The 23118-nt window shown below is 33.0% G+C and overlaps 1 protein-coding gene across 1 annotated transcript in view; it reads left to right on the forward strand.

The window, feature by feature from the left end:
• Positions 1-23118, forward strand: part of sip3 (septin interacting protein 3) — a 306647-nt gene that overhangs the window by 86998 nt on the left and 196531 nt on the right. The window contains exon 6 of the mRNA XM_090399016.1: positions 5160-5286. Within this exon, the coding sequence (XP_090255142.1) occupies positions 5160-5286 (127 nt within the window). The remainder of the gene's footprint in view (positions 1-5159; positions 5287-23118) is intronic.

Here is a 23118-nt window from a genome sequence, read left to right on the forward strand (position 1 = left end):
GGTTTTTAAGTTCTAGATCTGAAAGTTGGATTAGAAATATGATGCTTACGTACCAACAAAAAACTAGAGACCAGCAGAGTGATTTTGAGAGGTAATGGGATCCTACTTATTTTATGGTATGCATAATGTAATCATATATAAAATGAATTTATTAGAAAGAAACTTCTGAACAGAAGTAATCTAAAATGGAATGGGCAACATCATGGCCCATTTCCTTAATGTGACCATCTCATCTTAGAGGAAAGGGTAGAACAGTTTGAACAGTTTTGATGTCAGAATGGTAGGAAAGAGACCCTGAGGAGGATCTGGGTGGATTGGTATATTTAGTAGTGCCTTAGAAGATTAAAAATATGAGAGATGGGTATGATTGGCTGAGTGGTTAGCGTATCTGCTCCAGCCAAAAGGCTGTGGGTTTGAATCCTGCCATGGGCATGGATGTTTCTGATTGTCAGTGAAAATACTAGTGGTGGCGGTGGGTTGTGTTCGTTACAGTTGGTGGATTTGAGTGTTGTAGAGTAGGTGTTCTCCCTCTCTCGATGAGTCTTTGGGCTCTCTGGAGGTGTCACGTAATAATAATAATACTGATTTGGAAGAAGATTGTTCCTAGTAAACTAGTAATAATGTAAACTTCATTACATTTTTTGGCATGGTTGGTCCAGTGATTAGCATATCCTCTCTCTCTCTCCAATCAACATGCTATGGGCTCACATTATAGACGTGGATGTTTGTCATTATTTTTTTTAGATAAGAGATGAATTTTATCACCTGGTGAGACCACCACTCTACTTATTTGCAGTTCTGAAGTGGCTTGAAGGAAGTTCCATGTTTGGTCTCTAGAGCAAGGTTTCTGAAATTATTAATAAAAAGATAAAATTAATAAAAAATATTTTTAAAAAATCCTTAGTCTACCAAAAGTATGAATGTACTGCAGTTTTATTGAAACTTTTTGTCGCTGGGAGTCGCATAAAAAAATACTGTCATTGTATTTTGTAACATCCTTTAAGGTCGATTTTGTTGGGGAAAGGTTTAGCAAGATGTTTTTTTTTTTTTTTTTAACATATTGTGCTTTGATCTTTTATGCCTGAAGACAAAAGTTTTTAACCAGTGTATTCTTCCTATATTGACATATGGCTGTGAAACATGGATACTAAAGCAGAGGAAATTCAAAAATTAAGAACAATATAGTTTAGTATGGAAAGAAGTATGCTTGATATCGCAAGACTGGGTCACAAAAGGAATATGTGGATAAGAAATCTAACCAAAGTCTGAAACATCTGAAGTGGCAATGGGCTGAGCACATTGCTCGAAGACAAGATGAACAATGGGCAAAAGACATACTGGATTGGATGCTATGAGAGAAAAAATGACCATGATGCTGACCTAAATCATAGTGGAATGATGTTATCATCAGATTTGATATATTTTCCACTGATGATATCATCAGTGGAAAAAAACAATTTTTGTTTTTTTCACTTTGTCAAAAGTGATAAGACATGAGTATTTGGGGGGTTGCTAAAATTTAAATCACCTTTAGAATTTAAAGTTGTTAGTTTTAAGTACTTTGAGGCTTCAAATCAATCAGATTTTGCTTTAGTTATCTTAATTTTCCTGGAAGCTGTATAAGGAGGCTGTGAGCAAGTTTTTGCATGTAGAGTTGTGAATGACTGGAATGCCTTGCCTGAGAAGGCGGTGTCTGCAGAGAATTTGTGTTTAAGGCACGGTATAACGAGCTGTGTGTGTACGGTAAAAGGACTTCCTCTATGAGTCTTTGACTCTGCGTGGTCTTAGGATAATAATGATAATAATAATAAATTCTTTTCATCCCTTTCTCATTTCATCTTTGTTTTCATTCCCCATTAGATTTGAAATGTATGACTGTATAGGTAAATAAAGAAAATTTGCACACAAAATGATAATCATTTTCTTTTAATAGTATCTTTATTAAGAAAGTTTCTTGTAGCACTCTAAAAAATTGTTAGATTTAATTCATTATCTTGAAGTATAAGTTAAATTGTTTTGAGATATCTAAGAGATGCATTATATCAGACTGTTTTGAGGAGAGCTAGCCAAATTTCTAATATAAAATTCAACACATGGTGTGTAATTGTTAGACTGTTAAAAAAAAAAAAGTATTTGGTAGCAAGAAGTGTTATATAGCATACATTAAACTGTAATGTGGCTTTCTCTAAAGTTCTACTTTAATTGTTTTTGATTGTATACCATGCATACTTTCTGGAAAAAAAAATTGTACTAGAGCAGTCATTCAGATATAAGAAAAGACAGATGAGCAATTGGCTTATGTATTAATTCATTTTAATTGTTTCTTTCACATGAAATAATTTTTATAGTGGTATATCATCATACCACTATACAAAATCAGTGGTATTTCACAAGATTTCATAATTATGAATGAAAATGAAATAATAGGATACATATAATATTAGCTTATTTGTGAGGACCATAACAGCAAAATTTTATCTTTTTTTTGATGAAATTTGTTTTCACGAATTTTTAATAAACGAATAAAGACACTATATATATAAATAAATTAACAGCCTATTTTTTCTACCCACTGCAGGGTGAAGGCTTCTCCCATTGCAGGAGGTTTTGGGTCTACTACTCCCATGGTGACCCAGTCCATATTGGGAGAGGATAATCACAAACATCCATGCCTATGCGGGATTCGAATCTGCAACCTCTTGGCTGGAGAGCAAATACGCTAACCACTCAGCCCACCAGGTGGCATATATATATATATATATATATATATATATATATCTCCATATCCTGAAAAAGTTGAACTAGAAATAATTCAGTTTAAGAAAACAGCATAAACACTGTTTATAAGCAAATACAATCTTTCATCTCTCTCTCTCTCTCTCTCTCTCTCTCTCTCTCTCTCACACACACAAAAATGGCTGCATGTCACATACTTCTTCTTCTGGTTCCCATCTGCCATACGGCCAGGGGAGGGTAGCTATATGCTACCATTCCAGGGAGAGATGATTATGAGCAAGGTGGTTTCCCGTTGCCTTCCTTGCCGTAAGTATTTATGACTGTAACCTGTGTGTTCACGGGGCCGGTTTGCCTGCTTGCGGGATGAAAAATCCCAAATAAACTGGCGGAAAAAGCCCTGCTGCCCACGCCCAAGACCGGCTAACTTGGCTATGGCTGAGGAAGATCCTTAAGCTCCTCACGTTGTGGACGGGAATCGAACCTAGGACACTCCTTCCCCAGGCATATGGTTGCAAAGCTACTAGGCTAACCGCGCGGACTTATGTCACATACACAAAGTTTAATACCTATCAAAGTATTTGCAATTATTGGATGCAACTCTACTAACATTTTCTGTACTGGTATGTCCTGTTTGAATGAAAGTAATATTAATATTAAGTTATGTGCAGAAAGAAAAAAAAATGCTTAAATAAATTGTGCTCCTGTTATTTTAAGTGCTTTTCCATTAAGAGTACTGTTAATTTATTTATCATCTAAGGAACTGATCATGTAGTGCAAGCTCTTAATTTTTTTTAGGATGGTATTTTCCACAAAAAAAAAAAAAAGCACAGGTTATACATAGAAGTATGATACATGCAAAAATATGGTATAAAGTGAACAATAAAATAGAACTAGAGAAATAATGAATGAAAACTAAATACTGTATCAAATAAGGCATGATCCTATATAAAACTACAGGAAAACTAATGAAAAATATTGGAAGATAATAGAATGAAAAATGGAAGAAAAATAATATGCAGTAATAAAATTTGGAAGATACAAGAACATGTATAACTTGGAAGAACTTTTTTACATTAGGAAAAAGAAGCAAGTATTTAGAAATAAAAAATAATTTAGTTAGATTTGGATGGCTTTTAGCTAACTGAAAATATTTCTCTGCAATAAAATAAGACCTGAGAGTAGAGCCAAACTTATCAACCAGTGTTTTTCCAGTTATAACAGATGGATTAGAGACAACATGGCCAGTGACTAAAATGATTGACGAAACGAGGAAAAAAATCCATCAAAGTTAACAACAAAGAATAGAGATCTAACGAAAGAAGCAAATGTGATTTTTATAGGGAATGGGCAGGACATATTGCATGGGTGGAAAAAAAAGTGATTTTTGGTCAAAGACAATCACTCAGTGATTCTCAATCAAAGATAGATAAATGCCTGTGCCACCAGAGAAAGATGGAAGAGGGACGTAGTGGAGATGGTTGAAGAATTTCCCATTCTTAGATACCTTCAACAGAGAAAATGAAAAGGCAATAACAAAAAATTAAACTGGCTTAGAAAAAGATATGCAATCCATTTTGTACAATTTTTTAAACATTGAATATTTTGTCAATAAATATTAAACTGTGTAATGACTAGAGAAACGTAACTTTTTTCAACTTTCAGTAATTTAACCTTACATTCATTTGGCTGTCATCAGTGTCATATTTTCTATTGTAAAAAATGCAAAAAATATTTTAAAAAATTAAAAAAAATAGAAAAAATCTATCCTTAGTCTACCCATGATTACTGCTGTACTGTATCTTTTCAACAACAGTATTACAGTGAATGCTGCTGTGGGTGGATACATGTTAAGCCATATTAATAAAATCTTATTAAAATAGTGATTTGGTAAACATTAAGGACAGTCCAACTGATTTAGTTAAAAAAAATTCCGATGATTTGAATTTTTTTGCAAAGTAGGACATGACTGAAAAGCATACACCATTATCACCAATTCCTGATGTGTATGCTCAGTGGGGATTTACAGAATATTATAATTGTATATAATTAAGTATACATTAAAAAATCTTTCTGAAAAAGATGTGAATTAAATGACTAAATTTATCATTTATCCTTTAAAAAATTTTTTATTCATTAGCATTTGAAATTTTATTTTCTTATAAATACTGTTAAATGATCAATAAATTGCATATGAGATATCAAAAATATTCACTATAAATCCATGATAGTGTAGTTATGACATCATTTTGTCTTTGATCCTGATATTGATTTGTCAGGAGCCTAAATTATAAGAGACCTTGTTAAAATTTAAACCCATGATGATTGTCTTGAAATGTATTGCAGCAGAGGTCAGTGTATTTTTATTATTTTATAAATAGTTATTAAAGATTTACACTAATTGAAATGTATACATATTTTTGCAGTATGCCATTCTGCTCAGTATTGTGTTGAACATCTTTATCAAGTATGTTTTGCACACAATAGATCTTCATAGTGAAAATCCTTGGGAAAATAAGGCAGTTTATTTATTGTATAGTGAACTAATAATGGGTATGTAATTTATTTTTAATATACACTTCGAGATTGCATAAATATAAATAAGTTCTTATTTTATTATTCATGTAAATGAATTTCTTTATTTCTTGTCCCGTGTAGTTTAATTTCCCATGTTGATGTCAAGTTACCCTGTAATTTAATTTGCTATGTTTAGATTTTTTATTGTAATCCCACACGAGAAGTTGTAGAATCAGTGTTGTGGATGGGAAATTTGGTGAATTGAATTTAAAGACTTGTAGATTGCACTACAATAGGAAATACACAGCAAGGAAGACTGTTCCAAAGGACAGCAAATGAATAAAGAATTAAAACGTTCTGTGTGAGTTTGGATTTGAACTGTGAAAAGGTGCTGAGCAGCTGCTGTTAATGTTGTTACAGAATTAGAGAAATTACCAATGCCAGTTCTGATGAGCACTGACTATAGAAATATCGATAGTAGAAAATGAAAAAAGCAAAACTGTGTAGTGAACTGGTGAGTGTTCATCAATTAATCTTTTTACTGAGTTGGGAACTCGTAGGTCATCATTCCAAACATTAAAGCAGCATTCACCAGTCGAATGGATTTGTGATTTGCAGGGTTAATATCAAGAGATTACAAGCTGTGTAATTGTGTGCAATCTGTATAAAATGTGTGAGATACTTCTAAATACTAATATCTATAAGATATTTTATTAAGCCACTAGTAATCAAGGAAAAGGAGTAACTATGGTAGCTACCATTAAATATGAAAATGTTTTTGAATAGCAGTTTCAAGTGAAATGATGTGGATAGATTTTAGAATTAGACAATGAGAACTGTGGCCTCAGCAGGTTCACAGGTTCTTGTAAGGAAAGAGGTAAAATAATTTTTCAAGTCATTAGAGTGCAGTTGAAATTCCTGTTTTAAATAGACAACAAGGTAAAACCAGTTTTAAACTATGGATCTGAGAGCTGGGTCAGAAGTAAAACACTTGACCAAAGACTAGAGACTGCAGATATGAGAGTCCTGAGAAAGATTAAGGGGGTGCTTAAGGGTCTAAGCTGTATAACTGAGAGGAGACCTCCACATAGCCTTTAAAGGAATGCGGAGAACCGACCAGGGCTTCTGACCTAATGTCCAATCCTCACCTTCTCGTGGTGCACCCTGTTGGGTATCTACTTGGATACTGAATGGACGAGGATGGGCTGGCAATTTGGGATTTAGCCGACCAAATTGTATTCTTATTGGTTAAACCAAAATATAGAATGATGGTACAACATGACAAAATTTCATGCCGGCTGGGGCATCGCCTGGTTAAACAAGGCCCCCGTTGTTTTCGCCAGGGAACAAGGGCGAACAGCGAAAAGTCAGCTACTGGAACAAATCTGAAAATAAACTCCAACTCAACATCACCAGAGTTAAAGATCGGTACTATCAACGTAAGAAGCCTGAATGGCAAAGAAATGGAGCTAGCTGAGGAATTAGATAAGTACCAGATCGACATAATAGGGGTGACTGAAACAAAAAAGACCAAAACTGGTGAGATCTTTCTGAGCAATAAATACAAAATGTTATATTCAGGCAATGACAATCAAGGAAAAGAAGGAGTAGCCATAGTATTCAACACAAAATACGAGGCTAATCTTCTTGAATGGCAGTCAGTCTCAAGTAGAGTAATGTGGGCAAATATGAGAATGGGGAACTTATTTGTGCCTATGGTCCCACAGAAGGTTCTACTAAGGTAGAAGTGGAGGAGTTTTTTGAGGCTTTAGAAAAAGCAACTGACACAATGAAAAATGAAAAGTTGGTCCTTGTTGGGAATCTAAATAGCAGAGTAGGAAATGATTGTGAGACATACAAAAATATTTTGGGAAAATTTGGAGAAAAGAGCAAAGCTAATAATAATGGCAAATATCTGTTGGTTTTCTGCTCAGGACATGGACTGGTTATTACTAACACCATATTCCAACATAAAAATGTGCACAAATTCACATGGAGAAAAGAGGCTAGGAATAAGAAAAGTCTCATTGACTGTGTTATTGTTGATAGTGATGTTTTCTCCCTGGTGCAGGACACCAGAGTGTACAGAGGATTTGAAATTGGAAGTGATCACTATTTAGTCTTGAGCAGGATAAAATTGAATTTCATATTGAAAAGAATAACATGTAAGAAAGTTTTAAAGCGAATAAAAGTTGAGCAGCTCTCAGATGTGAACTGTAGACTAAAATACACAAAGATTATTGAAGGAAAAATGAAAGAGGTTGAGAACAGGAATCAAACCTTGGAGATTCAGTGGCAAACTCTGAAGAAAACATTGATTGATTCTGCCAGAGAGGCATGTGGTGAGGTTGTTTGTAAGGATAAAAAAATCATAACTCCCTGGTGGACACAGGAGGTTAAAGAGGCAGTGAAGGAAAAGAAGAAAGCATACCAAAAGTTCCTGTCAAATAAGGCAGCTTGTGCTCTTAGAGAATATAGAGACAAATGCAAGAATGCTAAATACTGTGTAAAACTAGCTAAACAAAAGTCATGGGAGGATTTTGGCAAGAATATAGAAAATAAATATCAAGAAGGTGGCAAAATATTCTGGAGGTTGTTGAAGAAGCTTAAGAATGGAGGAAAGAGTGCTATAAAAGGAATTAGAGATGATAAAGGTGACATGAAAACGGGAGAAAAAGATATCCTTAAAGTATGGAGTAATTACTTTGAAAAACTGCTAAATGAAACAAGCAGTGATGAAAGCACAGTGGTAAAAAACACTGACCAGGCATGCAGTCAGGAATACATATTCATACTTGAAGTAGAAAAAGCCATCAAAGGCTTGAAATGTGGAAAGGCAGCAGGAGTAGATGATATTCGACCAGAAATGCTGAAGTATGGTGGTATATGAGTCTTACAGTGGCTGCACAGCATAGTTCAGAAAGCCTGGACAGAGGGACGAATTCCCGATGATTGGAGTAGAGCTCTCATAGTACCCATATATAAAAAGGGAAATAAAACTGCATGTGAGAATTACAGAGGTATTTCCCTACTGAGTGTTCCTGGCAAGATCTATGCAAGTATACTTGAGAAACGGTTGAGAAGAATTGTGGAAGAAAAGCTTGGTGAAGAACAAGCTGGATTCAGGCCAAATAGAGGCTGTCAAGATCAGATCTTCACTTTACGACAAATAGTCGAGAAAGCATGGGAATATAACAAAGATCTGTATTTAAGTTTTGTCGATTTGGAAAAGGCATATGACAAGGTGCCAAGAGAGAAGCTATTCAATACGCTGCAGTTATATGGTATCAATGGGGCATTATATCAAGCAATACTTAGTCTTTATTTGAGTTGTAAGTCAGCAGTTAGAATTGAAGGAAGTACAGGAAGATGGTTTAATGTTAAATCTGGTGTGAGACAAGGATGTACATTATCCCCTCTGTTAGTCATTATCTATATGGATCACATTATGAAGGAAAGTGGTATTAAACATGATATCAAAATTGGAGATGTTAATGTCAGCTCTTTGCTTTATGCGGATGATGTTATACTTCTAAATAAATCTGCTACAAGTCTGCAAGATTCTCTGACTAAATTGAATAGCTCTTGTAATAGATATGGTATGAAGGTCAGCAATAAAAAGACAAAGACAATGAAAATAGGCAGAATCATTGAAAATGTCAACTGTGTTGTGAATGGAGAACCTGTGGAACAAGTAAAACATTTCATTTATTTAGGCACGATATTTACTGAAGATGGTAAATTAAATATAGAAATAGACAACAGAATCAGCAAAGCTGGTATGGTGGGAAGTCAATTGAATAAATTCATATGGAATAACAGAGAAATTAGTTGGAACACTAAATTAGCTGTATACAAGACAGTGTTCAAACCAGTTTTAACTTATGGATCTGAGAGCTGGGTCAGAAGTAAAACACTTGACCAAAGACTAGAGACTTCAGATATGAGAGTCCTGAGAAAGATTATAGGTGTGAACATATGCATCAATGGCAGTATCATATTAAAAATGTGGATATTAGGAAAGAACTTGACATTGTCAGTATCCAGGAATGCATTAGCAGTGCTGATCTTAGGTGGTATGGTCACTTAAACAGAATGGGCGAGGAAAGATTAGCAAAACAAGTGTTCTCTGCCAGGTTGGCAGGAAAACAACCGAGAGGAAGACCGAGATATAGGTGGATTGATACGGTACAAAGTGCTTTAGACGATAGAAATATAAGATCTGATAATATTGGAGTGTTGACAAGTAACAGACTGATTTGGAGGAAAATTGTAGATAGGAAATTAATAATGATGTAATTTTTTTCATGTAGTACTATCATATCCTGTACACCCCTTGAGGGTACATGGCAGGAATTTGATGATGAGAAAGATTAGAGGCATGAACTGATGGCAATATCATATTAAAAATGAGGATATTAGGAAAGAACTTGACATTGTCAGCATCCAGGAATGCATTAGCAGAGCTAATCTCAGGTGGTATGGTCACTTAAACAGAATGGGCGAGGAAAGATTAGCAAAACAAGTGTTCTCTGCCAGGTTGGCAGAAAAATGACCCAGAGGAAGACCAAGATATAGGTGGATTGATACAGTACAAAGTGCCTTAGATGATAGAAATATAAGATCTGATAATGTTGGAGTCTTGACAAGTAACAGACTGATTTGGAGGAAAATTGTAGATAGGAAATTAGTAATGATGTAAATTTTTCATGTAGTACTATCATATCCTGTACACCACTTGAGGGGTACATGTCAGGAATTTGATGATGATGACGACAAGGTAAAACCAAATGTTCAACTATACTTTCTCTTTCCTGGTCACTTGCCTTGTCAAGGTAACAGCTAGTCAAGTGAACAGAAAACATGATTGCCATTTGCACACCATGCAAGTTTCATTTGGTCCTTCCTGAACAGGTTTTGGCTATAGCAATAATTTGTGTTTTCAAACTGTTATGAACTTTAGCATTAGCAGAAAATTAAGATGAATTTTTCATGAAAGTCACTTGCAGTCTTCCCTTGGCATTATAAAAAGGACAAGCAGAGTATGGATGAGTGATTATGTGTATTTCGATTCCAATGTTGGCATCATAGAAAACCTATATTCCCTTTGATCCCAATCTCTTCATGTTTAAGATTTTTTTTTTTTTTTTTTATTTGAAAGACAATATAGATTTTAGAATTAGACAGTGAGAACTGTGGCCTCACAGCTGGTTCGCAGGTTCTTGTAAGGAAAGAGGTAAAATAATTTTTCAAGTCATTAGATTGCAGCTGAAATTCCTGTTTTAAATAGACAACAAGGCAAAACCAAATGTTTAACTATACTTTCTCTTTCCTGGTCACTTGTCTTTCCAAAATAACAGCTAATCAAGTGAACAGAAAACATGATTGCCATTTGCACACCATGCAGGTTTCATTTAGTCCTTCCTGAACAGGTTTTGACTATAGTGATAATTTGCTTTTTCAAACTGTTATGAACTTTAGCATTAGCAGAAAATGAAGATGAAGATTTCATGAAAGTCACTTGCAGTCTTCACTTGGCATTATAAAAAGGACAAGCAGAGTATGGTTGAGTGATTATGTGTATTTTGATTCCAATGTTGGCGTCATAGAAAACCTATATTCCCTTTGATCCCAATGTCTTCATGTTTAAGATTTTTTTTTTTTTTTTGAAAGACAATATTATGAAATTCTTGTCAAATAAAATTGAATGTCCTCAATGCTTCTCAATTTGATTAATTTTTTGGCAAACATAGTTTACATATTCTTGAAACAACGAGTGTATATCTTTTGCTGCAGATATTGATTGCAAGATGACTAGCAATAAATAGTTAAATCTTTAAAGTCCGTGTGTAGAGGCTTAAGTGCTGTGAGGACATCATGTTGGAGGCTTAATGGATTTTTTACAATACTCAGAAAGGATTAAAACAGAATTTAATACTTCCTAAGTATTCGGAAGTATTAAATTCTGTTTTAATCCTTTCTGAGTGTTGTAAAAAATCCATTAAGCCTCCAACATGATAAATCTTTAAAGGTACCTGTGGTATGACTATAAACAATAAATCACATGATAACCACAATAATTAACTTTAATTTTCATTAACTTTAATGAAATGAAAGTACAGATATTTTGTACTGAAAACAACAGTACATCATCGGTATGTAGAAACAAGCAAATCAAAGGAACAGGAATACAAAGTACATACAGCAGTAGGTGGTTTACCAATTAAAAACTGTTGCCACATGCTAGAAATTAATAAATAATATTATTAAAAATATATTAAAACTATTTTTGATTCACTCCTATGTTCCAATACCTCAGGATTCTTCAAAGACCACAGGTTTCCAATCCCTTATATTTCTGGCATCTCAGAACTGATTGGTAGGATTCTGAAGTATCATCTTATTCCCACATATTTTTCGATCAACAAAATTTCTCATCTGTTGCCATCAACAAAAGACAAACTGGCACTTCTATCATTAGCTGACATTTACCAGATACTGTATGAATGTAATCTAACATACATCGGTTAAACAGGCTGTTCTGTAGAAAAAAGAATTAATGAACATCAATATTATATCGAATATATGAAATCTCAAGTCTGGTCTGGTACAACATATTATTGACACTAAACACAGTATCCAGTGAGATGAAGCTCGTCTTCTCCATGGAAGCAGGTTTAAATATGAATGGCTTTTCAAAGAAAGTTGCAAAGCCCTTTTACATCGGCCAAATCTGAATCAGAACAATTGTCTCTTTCTCTCCCATAAGATTCTTATCTTATGTAACCATCAAAAATAGTAATTTTTGATAATATTTTTAATATTATTTATTAATATTAATTTCTAGCACACAGCAACAGTTTTTAATTGGTAAGCCACTGACTGCTATATGTACTTTGTAATCCAGTTTCTTTCATTTGCTTGTTTCTACACACTGGTGATGTACTGTTATTTTCAGTACGAAATATCTGTACTTTCATTTCATTAAAGTTAATTACTGTGGCTGTCATGTAATTTATTGTTTAATAAATAGTTAAGTTTTATTATTTAAATTAAGGGGATATTAAATCCCACATTGTTTTAAAACCGAATAAGAAACTCAAAGATCGGAATCATAGAGTTTCATGCCGAATATAGTAAACTATAAAAGTATTGTCTCTATAAGTTCTTTTCACTATACCCTTTGGTATTAATTTTGGTCTAGCTACTCACTGATGAAGCCTCAATAAAGGCTGAAACCGGTCTGGGTAGTGACCTCCCATCATAATGTAATCACAGCATACATTTCCTAGGAAATGTGTTTTTACATTATGGAAAATACGAAGAATAGCGATCAGAACTTTACCACCTTTGCTGCGTGTTGCCCGAGTTGGTACTACGTACTAGCACTACTTGCATTAGCTCATGCTAGTAATCGCCGATACTTTTATAGTTTACTATATTCAGCATGAAACTCTCTGATTCCGATCTTTGAGTTTCTTATTCGGTTTTAAAAAGATGTGGGATTTAATATCCCCTTAATTTAAATAAAGTTTATATCGCCGAAATGAAGCCTGTTGGTTCTTTATATTTAAGTTTTTATTTTAGTTTTATTTTGTATACTTTACAGTTCTTTTTAGTAAAATATTGTGAAAAATGTTACACGATGAGGATATATGGGAGCGGCAGTGTTTGTCAGAGCATTCCTTTAAGCCTGTAATGTTTTCATTGTGATTGCATAATTTTTTTTCCAAACTTTTGTGTATTATTGAAATTGTGATGAATGTGTCATTTATTGTTGGGTGTCCATGTGATTAGTGATAGCTAATTTTTGTTGCACATTATTTTACAGTTTGCTTGAGTAAAATATTATACAGAATTTAATTGATAATGATGGCATGGGTGGCACTGGCAGTGAGTGTGTACCAGATGAAAGTGATATATTTGTTAGCAGTGATTATTTAGATTGCAGTGACAGTTTTGAATTTATAGACATGCCCAGATCAGTGAATCAGTTGCTTGGTGGAAATACCTGATGTGCTTGATGATTCTGGTCCTCAGCTGGAGCAACCATTAATACAGAATCTTAGTATCATCCCAAATACTGTTTTTTCAGAAACCTTTGTAGACCCTATTGTTTCTTGTGTGAACGCTAAACACTTTTTATTCTCAAACCAAAAACTAGTGGAATTGTAACTATCATTTTGTGGAAAGCCATATATTTGTTTATAAAAATAGCAAATAAGAATCATTATTGGGGAGAAATGCATTATGAGTCAGGCTTTTTTTTTACTGTTTCTATAATGAGTAGACAAAGTTTAGCAAAGTTAGTGATGTGAAAAGGGATGTACAGTCTACTCACTTGGATACTTTCTGTAAGCTTTGTCAGAAATTTCAGTGAACAATGTGGACGCAAGAATATATCTCGGTTGGTAACGATTTAGTTCTATAGAAAGGATGACTTGACTTCTGCCTGTTTATAAAAAAAACATGAGATTTGGCATAAAATTTTATTTTGGTAGTGAAATTATGAAAACCACTTTTCTTTGTCTGATGTTGAAAGAAAATAATAAGGAATAACTGAACTGAACTTTTATCCAATGAAGAAATAGTTGTCAATTTGTTAGAATCTATTCTTATGTAGGGACATCATGGAATTTTGGATAACTGGTACACAAGTACTAGATTGGCACATTATCTGGTCTCTTTCAACTAAAGGTGAGTTCGCCGGTCTCATATGGAGGTGGTGGTGGTGGTGGGGGTTCATCTGGAAACTCGGATTTTTCATCCCCCAGAACAGTGAAGCCAGACCTGAAAACACGCGCATCTACAGACATAGGACACACTGGGAGGCATAACGCCAACCACCTTATCCTCAAGGCGGTTGCAGTTTCAAATCGTAATAGGCCATGCCTAATATACATATAAGGAGAAAGGAAGGAATATCTCCAGTGGTGGTGATTTTTCTATTAGGAAAGTTACAATAAAAAAGATCAACATTTAAAGAATAGAAGTCCAAAAAAAGTCAAATTGAATTTGATAGAATGAGGCAAAGTGGTTTTTAGTCAGATCACAAAGAGGAGATTCTAAGTATGATTGATACTTTTTGACATATTGGAATAAACAATAGACAAATGCCATTCTTCCATCATTTTTGATTGAAGATGCCGTGAGTTGAGTTTGTGTTAGGAAAAGCAAGTGTGGTTTGGAAGATTAAAGATAGAAATGAACAGCTTTGAAGTATTGGAACTTAGGCAGCATATTCTTGAAGTAAATCAGTTTTTTTAAACATGTAATCTTATTATGTAAAAAAATAATGAATTTTTTGATTCAATAATAAAATTAGACTGGCTGAATATTGGCTGAAGATTTTTTAATAACAAATTAAGCCGACTAGTTTCACCAATGAAGTTGAATTCTGGTGTGCTAGCACATCAGAATTCAACTTCGCTGCAAACTACAGAATGCACTTTCATAACAATATATGACATCACATATGCTCCATGCATTTGATGTAACGCATCTTTTGAATTTGTTTAATGTTAGTACTCGTTTGTTTCTTTCTTGAGCTGTTTTTTATCACCTTATGTATGCCCAGACGAAGCCAACAGTCATGTTGGTGAAACTAGTCAGCTTAATCTGTTATTAAAATCTTCGGCCAATATATCCCAGTCTAATTTTATTATTGAATCAAAGTCGGTGGTCGAAAAAATAGAATTATAATGAATGTTTTGCTAAGAAATGTATATGGAGAATTTTGCCCAACTCACAGATATCTTCATCAGTGCTTTTACACATAGGTTATAGGGGAAATCTAACTATGAGTAGTAGTATTGGACTCCTTGCAGGTGCTCTTGCAGAATAATGGCATGAAGGATAGACTAAGGAACAAAATTAATTCCATTTATTGAAATTTTACAGAAAATTTTTGCAGGTATTGATAGTAGGTAATGGTTAAGAATTGACAGTAAGTAATGATTAAAGATGTTTTATTCAAAATCATACCATATGTATTATCAATTTCTATGAGATGTTTTGTATGCTGCAAAACGACTTTCATTTATGTTGGGGGGAGGAATCTCAGATAATAGTCATCTCATTATGCTGAATCTCTGACTGTATTTTAGGAATATTCAGTTATATATGTAAAGTGAGTGATTGAATATACGGAATTGTTCTTTTTTTTTTTTTAGTTACTTGTATTACATATAAGTAATACAAGTAATTTAAATTCAGTTACATGTAATTGAATCACTGTTTTCCAGTATTAACCTGTGTTTAGATAATAAAGAAGTTGGAAAGAATCTTGCATCAACAGTTGGTCCCATTCCCAAGTTTGGTTTATGCAGTTTAGCTCTACCATTTTTGGATACATTAATTGAGATATCATAGCAACACACACTCAACTTCTCAGTCTAGAGGAAACCAACTAACACAAGATGTTATCTAAATGAAACTTCTCATAACCACTTAGCACAAAAAAAAGGCATCATCTGTTCCTTACATGGCAGAACTTACAGCATTTCCATGAATATAGATAAAAGAAACCAAGAGCTACATTATCTTGATTTATCCTTCCAAAAAATGGCTAGAACAAATAAATCAAGAATATAAAGGAGCAGTAATTCTCCCATATATACAATCAATTACAGATAAAATAGCAAGATTGCTTTGAAAAAAAAAAAAAATCTTAGTCACTTTTTTCTCAATCAACAAAATCTCCAATAATCTGAAACCTAAATCACCACATCTGCCACTTAAAAACACCAGGTGTCTACAAGATCAGTTGCAGTTGTGGACTACACTAATTAGGGCAAACTGGCAGATCTAGGGAAAATATGCCAATCAGAACACATCAAGAATGCTGAGAATGAAAGAAAACACAAATCAAGGTTGGCAGCACATATAGCAGATAAAAAAACATCTAGTAGAATGATCACAACAAACCAAAATGCTCCACATTGATTACAGCTTTTACTCAAGAGCATTCAGAGAATCAGCTGAAATGATAAAGTATAAATATCTTATAAATATGCCTCTATAGTGTAACAAAAAAACAAGAGATGATTTTACACGAAATCTGGTCTTGGTCGTTCTTAATCCAACACAACACACTTGTATCTACCAGCAGTGTACTGCAACCCATGAACCAGGAGCCAACATAACAGTGAATGCATGCTATCCATTGTTTAAATGTTTTCAAATATTTTTCAGTAGAAATATTGATTGTAGTTTTTTAATTTATTTTGTGCTATTTCATATTGAGAAGAAAATCTCAATATGAAAGGACTGTAGAAATTGTTTAATGTAGTTCTGGTTTTTTTTTTCCTTCACCAGAGGTCAAGCTAGGATAAATAATTAACAAACATTTAGATTCACTTTACTTTTGTATAGTGCAATGGCATGTAGCTTGTATATTGTACATATGTATGTTTTCTGATGCTTACCTCAATACAGAGGTCAAAGTGTTAATTGTTACTTGCTTAATGTTAAGTAAAGTAATTATTCTAACATGTATTGTCTCCATAAATTCTTCACTGTGAATTTTGTCCATCGTGTAACCTTAAAAGAAAGTAATGCTTAATGCATTTTGACTGCAATTTACTACTTCAGATATGTAATTTAAATAACCTTAATTTAGCATACTTCTCTTTGTACAGTGTAAATTTATATATGCAGGGAATGTGAGGTAAGTTGTACCTTAATGTTGAACAGGTTATGTTAAATAGAGTGAAGTACACATTTACATAGACACACACACACTGAACTGCAGTTCATGAAGGTAGTCAATTCCTATGCATGAGCATAAATTTATATATGCAAGGCAGGCCCGTTTCTACATTTTGCAGGGCCCTGTGCGAAATGGAAAAGCGGGGCCCCTGAAAGTCAGTAACCTTTATGGAAATTTTAAATGGAAGAATATCTTGTTAATTAATTAAATCAAATATGAAAAATATTTATGCAGATAAATAAACAAGTATGCTCTTTAGCATCAATTTAAGTAAAGGGAAAAAATTAGTTAAAAAATAAATGTGTTTGTATGTACATGATATATTATTTTATTATGTAAGTTCACATTATCTTATAAATATGCCAGAACAATGATTTATTTAATAATGTACATAATAATATAAAAATATTTTAAAAAAATATCATTTTTACTATAAAGAATGAAATATACGCATAACGTATAAGATTTAAAAGAAATTTTAATATATTAAATTTTATTTAACCTAATGCGCTTATCAATAAAATCATTTATAACACTATCAGAATTCAAATTTTTTGCAATTTCATGCCCTATAGATATTATGCCAGGAATGACAAACGTTCTTGAGACATAGAAGATCGCAAATAGCTTTTTATTAATTTTAATTTGGAAAATGACTTTTCTACTGATGTGACCGTAACTGGACTGGTCAATAATATTTTAAATGTCGTAGTAATATTTGGATAAATATCCGACAAATTATTTGCAATTATAAATTTTAAAATATTAATGGGTGTATCTTCTGGAACAATATTTCTAAAAATAATTAATTCATTGTAAAATTCAGATTCATCAATATCTGTATTTAATTTTTGATACAGCTATTGCAGCAAAATTTTAATTCATTTTCTCTCATTTTTCTTATTAATTTCATATCATAAAGAAATCCAAATGATTTTTCGTGAATTTCATATAATTCAAATATTTTTTTTGACAGATTGTACAGCAGTATCTAAAATTACAAAAAGAAATTTATCCTAAAATTATCTTTCTTATCACCTATGTATGATTCATCAAGCGTTTCATAATCAGAAAATACTTTTCTTCGACGTACTGACTTTCTTTAAATTTAATTTCTATTTCTAATAAATTTGACAGTTCTTTAGCAATCTCAAAACAGCTATCAAATCTTGATATTCTCTGCTCTTCAAAGTACTGCACTAACTCTTTATTATGCTTAGTTGCTACGTCTATGGGAATTTTTGCATTTTGTAATACTTTACTTACTAAATTAACTTTTGACAAAAGCTCATACCAAATTACAAGGCTTAGTATAAACTCAAATGAATCTATTTGTTCATATATTGAAACCACTTCTACTTGGATAGTATTATCTGATGCAGTTTTAGATAATTCTTTTAGTGCATTTAAAAATTCTGGAATTTGAAAACTTCCAGAATTTTTAACAGCTCCAACTGATTCTATTCTACATTCCCATATTGTATCACATAACAGTTTTGGAATTAATTGTTTAACAAATTTCTTTAATATGTCCCAACATGAAGTTGAGGCAGCAAATAATGTATATATTTTTTATATAACATTAAAAAAAATATATAGCTATAATTGATGATTTAGCAACATCCCCTAAAATCGAATTTAAAGGAGTATAAAATGCCTTTTCGTTTTCATTTAAAATGTAAGCACGGGACTCCCTTATATACTCCTTTCATATTCGCTCCGTTATCACACCCTTGTCCTCTACAATCTGACAACTTAAGATTTAATTTATTCAAAAGTGATTTTATATTTTCATATATACCTTTATCAGTAGTGTCATTAGTTGTTAAAAATGTCAAAAAGTGTTCACGAATTTCAACATGTGCTTTAAATATATGTAAAAATCTAAATATTAATGAAATTATTGAATAATATTTGCCTGTCGTATCATATTTACAATATTTTGTTGAATTTTGGTTCCCATATCAACAATTAATTCATTTTGCACAATGGGTGATAGATACGAATTTTGTTTCTTACCTATAATTTTTTTTTCTGAGCATCACATTAAATGGTCTTTTAAAAGTGGATCAAATTCTGCAATTAATTCTATGATTCCTAAAAAAATTATCATTATGGGCTGTGTACAAAGTATCAAAATTACCTCTAAAAGCTAAATTATATTCGGATAAATAGAGAATTGCTGCTACTATTCGTCTTAAAACATTTCTTAACCGTTCTGCTTCAAATTTTATGACATTTTGATTTGCCTGATTAATTGTATTGTGATTTTTTAAATTACATTCCATTTGTGTCAATGAATGCATTCATTTCATGTGCACTGGATTTCGTGCGACTTTAATCTTTCACTTACATGTCGCCAGTCAGAAAAGCCATTATTAGATAAAAAATTATCATCAGAAGAAAATAATTTGCAACAAAAACAAAAAATAGAGTTGGCAGAGTTTGAATATACAAGCCATCTTCTGTTTTGCTTCTCTCTGTTTGCAATTGTCCTAACATAGTGAGCTGTGGAAAAATACCTCTTGTTGTCATCTTTTGGAAAATCATTTTCAGTCGGAGGGTGGACCACGTTGTACAATTTGTGTTAGTGTTGCGTTGTCCAAAATTTTGGGCCATGTTGCTGGATCATCAATAGTAAATAGTTCGCCTTCCTCTGGTGTCTCAGTTTTCGGATCTTCAATACTCATTGTTTGACCAAACGCTTCATGTTCTCCGCTTCCTTTGAGTATTTCAGAACTTATTATTAATTAATGTTGAAGCCAAAGAACTGTTTGTAGTTATTTTAGAACTCCCATTATCAACTGATATATGTGAACACATATATGAGTTCAACTTCATAAATTTAAACAGTGAATTTCTTTGACGTTCCTCAGCCGCTTCTTTTTCTTTTTTTTCGTTTTTCATGCCCATTTGGGTATTTTCTTCCATAATAATCTCTCTCACGACTAGTCATACTTTAGAATTAAATATGATAGATTTAATTATCAAATAAGTTAATAAATTAAAACAAAATTACTTACCTGATAAATAAAAAATATATCTAAAATAGATAGTATTAGAAAATAAATAAATCTAATATAGATTGAAAACTGCTATTGAAGAAAACTTCTGATGTCGGATAATCTAAAACCAGTTTACAAAATATATTTTTTAAGATGTTTTGCAAGTAATGTCACATACAAAAATTGCCATGACAGTACGTGTATATACTTGTTCATAAAATCATAAACTAAAATAAAAAAACTCCTTAAAATGATTAAAAACACCTGTTTTAAAATGCACTTTTCCTTATTTAACACTGTTGTACAATATTGTTATATATCTTAGAGTAGTTTCAAATACTACCGCTCTACCTCTACAATCTTAAAATTTATTCCATATACCAATTACTGTTTATCCTAATGTTATTTCATCGAACAATAGAGCCAGACCGCCGGTCTGGCTCCAGCCATGAGATACTGGGCGAGCAGTAATGCTGTGCAGTGCCAATGAAAGAACAACACGCCATTATCAGTATAATTTTAATCTATTTTCATGAAAAATTCAGTGGTTTATTTTACCAAGAAAATACATAAAAACTGTGCGATGCCACGGAGGCCCCTGTGTCACCACACAGTTCGCACACCCATGAATATGGCTCTGATGCAAGGAATATGGGCTAAGTTGTACCTTGATGTTGAACAGGTTATTATTTTCCAAAACAGTGCATGGAATGCTTCTCTAATGTTCCACATAGGATGTCTCCTTCTGTCTTTCTATAAATGAATTATCCTGAAGGTATTCTAATCAAGATTCCAGTATTACAAACTGACTGCCTTTCGTTGGGAGTTTGAAATAAATATCTAAATGAGGCTAATTCTGGGAAATATGGCACTCTTTTTGAGCTTCCTACACTATGTGTAGCTACAGAATTCTCTGACATAATGCGACTTAATTTGATATTAATAAGAAGGCAGTCATAGGGACATGATTGATTCCTGTAGTTGGATTCTAACACTAGTTCCTTTATATCAAAGTTGAAGGAAACTACTTTTTTTTTTTTTTTTTTAAGAAGTAATCTTTCTGTCTTGTCAAAAATATTCCTTATTGAATTGAAATGGTATATCAACACAAAGACTTGAAGATATTTTATCCTTTCAAAGTTATATATCAATTCAGAAGTTGATTAAATTTCATCCCCTTCACTGGGATTTCCCATGAGACTATACTGTGGTTGCTAAGAGTAAGATGGTTAAGGTTTTATTCCTAAAGTAGAATCTTTCCTTTAAGAAGTTTTCCTGGAGAATATTTAGCAATAATTTGGATAACTTATCTTCTGGTATTATTAAATCTTTGGGTCTAACACGATACCTCTTATTATTAGACTTGCGTATTCATAAGAATAAATAGTTTTTATTATTGCAAATATTTTATCCATAAACTAACAGGCCATCGTGAGTACATATGCATAATTACAAAGTGATTATTCATATGTAATTATAAAGTGAAGCAAGAACAGGCAATGTTAATGCTATTTACAGAGCTGAGGTATGTGCTGGAATGCCACCATAAAAATAAAATGAGATTAAAATTAAACTAAAATTAAATGATTTAAAATATGTAAAATGATGTAAGAATTAACAAAAGTTGAATAAATAACTGAACGATATAGCATTGTATTTAAAAAAAAAAAAAGAGGTGGGATGCACATATTGGTTGTCTGAGTGGTTAGCATATCTGCTCTCCAACAAAAAGGCTGTAGGTTTGAATCCTACTGTGGGCATGGATGTTTGTGAGTGTCTGTGAAAGTGGTGGTGGGCAGTAGATGGTGTTGGTGTTGTTGTAGTTCATTGTAGTTCGTGGATGGAGTGAGTGGTGGAGACATTGTTGTAGAGTAGATGCCCTCCCTCAATGAGTCTTTGGACTCCCTGGAGGTGTCACGTAATGATAATAATAATGAAAAAAAAATCTTGGCAATAGATGGACAGTCATTCTGATTTAAGAATGGGCAGTGTAGAAGTGCTTCATATATCTCTCTTTAAATAACTGCTCAAACTTAAATTGGCACAGATATAAAAGGTGAGAATTGGACCAGAGGACATTGTTGATGTAAGATAGGTGTTTTTATAGTTGCTTTTTGACAGAGCATCATCCTGGTTGTCCAAAGTATGAGTGATGCCACACTGAACCTGGTTAAAACTAGGAAGGGAGGGAGGGAGGGAGAGAGAGGGAGGGAGGGAGCTGTTTATCTTTCATTGATGGTAACTAGGATGAGATATTGTTGATAGGGAAGAATGTAGGGATGAAAATATCTTTTCATAATCTTTGCAGTAGTCCGAGATGCATGTGATGTATGGGATAGGGACTTGTACAGGTTCAGGATTTTTGCTGTTAGGCCTGTAAATGTCCATGATGCATTTAAACTTAATTGAAGTGTAGCCATGCTGTAGTATGATGCATTGGATAATGCTTGGTTTTTGTTGAAGAGATTGGGAATTGCAGCAGATAACATGTGCTCTATTGAGGAAAGATTTGAAGATCTGCATTTTTTTGAGATGGATGATGAGATGAGGATGAATCGTATTGTATGTAGTGGCCTTTGAAGGTGGGTTTACAATGAACAGATATAAGTATTCCAGATAGAGTATGGAAAGGGATGATGTCCAAGAAGGCTAATTTTCTTGTCTTTTCTTTTTTCCCACAGTGATGTTGATGTGTGAGTGCAGTTCTATCAGAATGCACTTTGTACTCTAAAATTCACAGGTTCCTTTTAAACTTGTTCAGTTTAATTTCTTGATTTATCATCAAAAAGAACTAAATCTCCTACAAACAAAATCCTGATCTGCATGGGATTTATGTAATTTTTGCTTTTTTTGTGCATTTAATTCATTATATTCTCTGATTTATAAATATTGTTAGTTTTTTTAATAGTTTTTTCTATAAAATTATCAACATCTAACTCTGAGGCAGTTCTGTGTGTAATTCATCGAGAAGTATGGGATCAAATCATAATGATCTAAGTGCAGGTTTCTCTTTAATTGCGATATGAAAGGTTTTCTACAAATAAAAGAGTAGGTTCCCAAACTTTTTCGGGCCACCGTCCACTTTGCAAGACATAAATTTTGTAATGCCCCCAGTGCATTTATTTGTAATGTCCCCCCGCATGCATTTTAGTC

The sequence above is a fragment of the Typopeltis vanoorti genome, chromosome 1, assembly GCF_054136105.1.
Source record: "Typopeltis vanoorti isolate ZY-2024b chromosome 1, IOZ_Tvanoo_1.0, whole genome shotgun sequence".
NCBI lineage: Eukaryota > Metazoa > Arthropoda > Arachnida > Uropygi > Thelyphonidae > Typopeltis > Typopeltis vanoorti.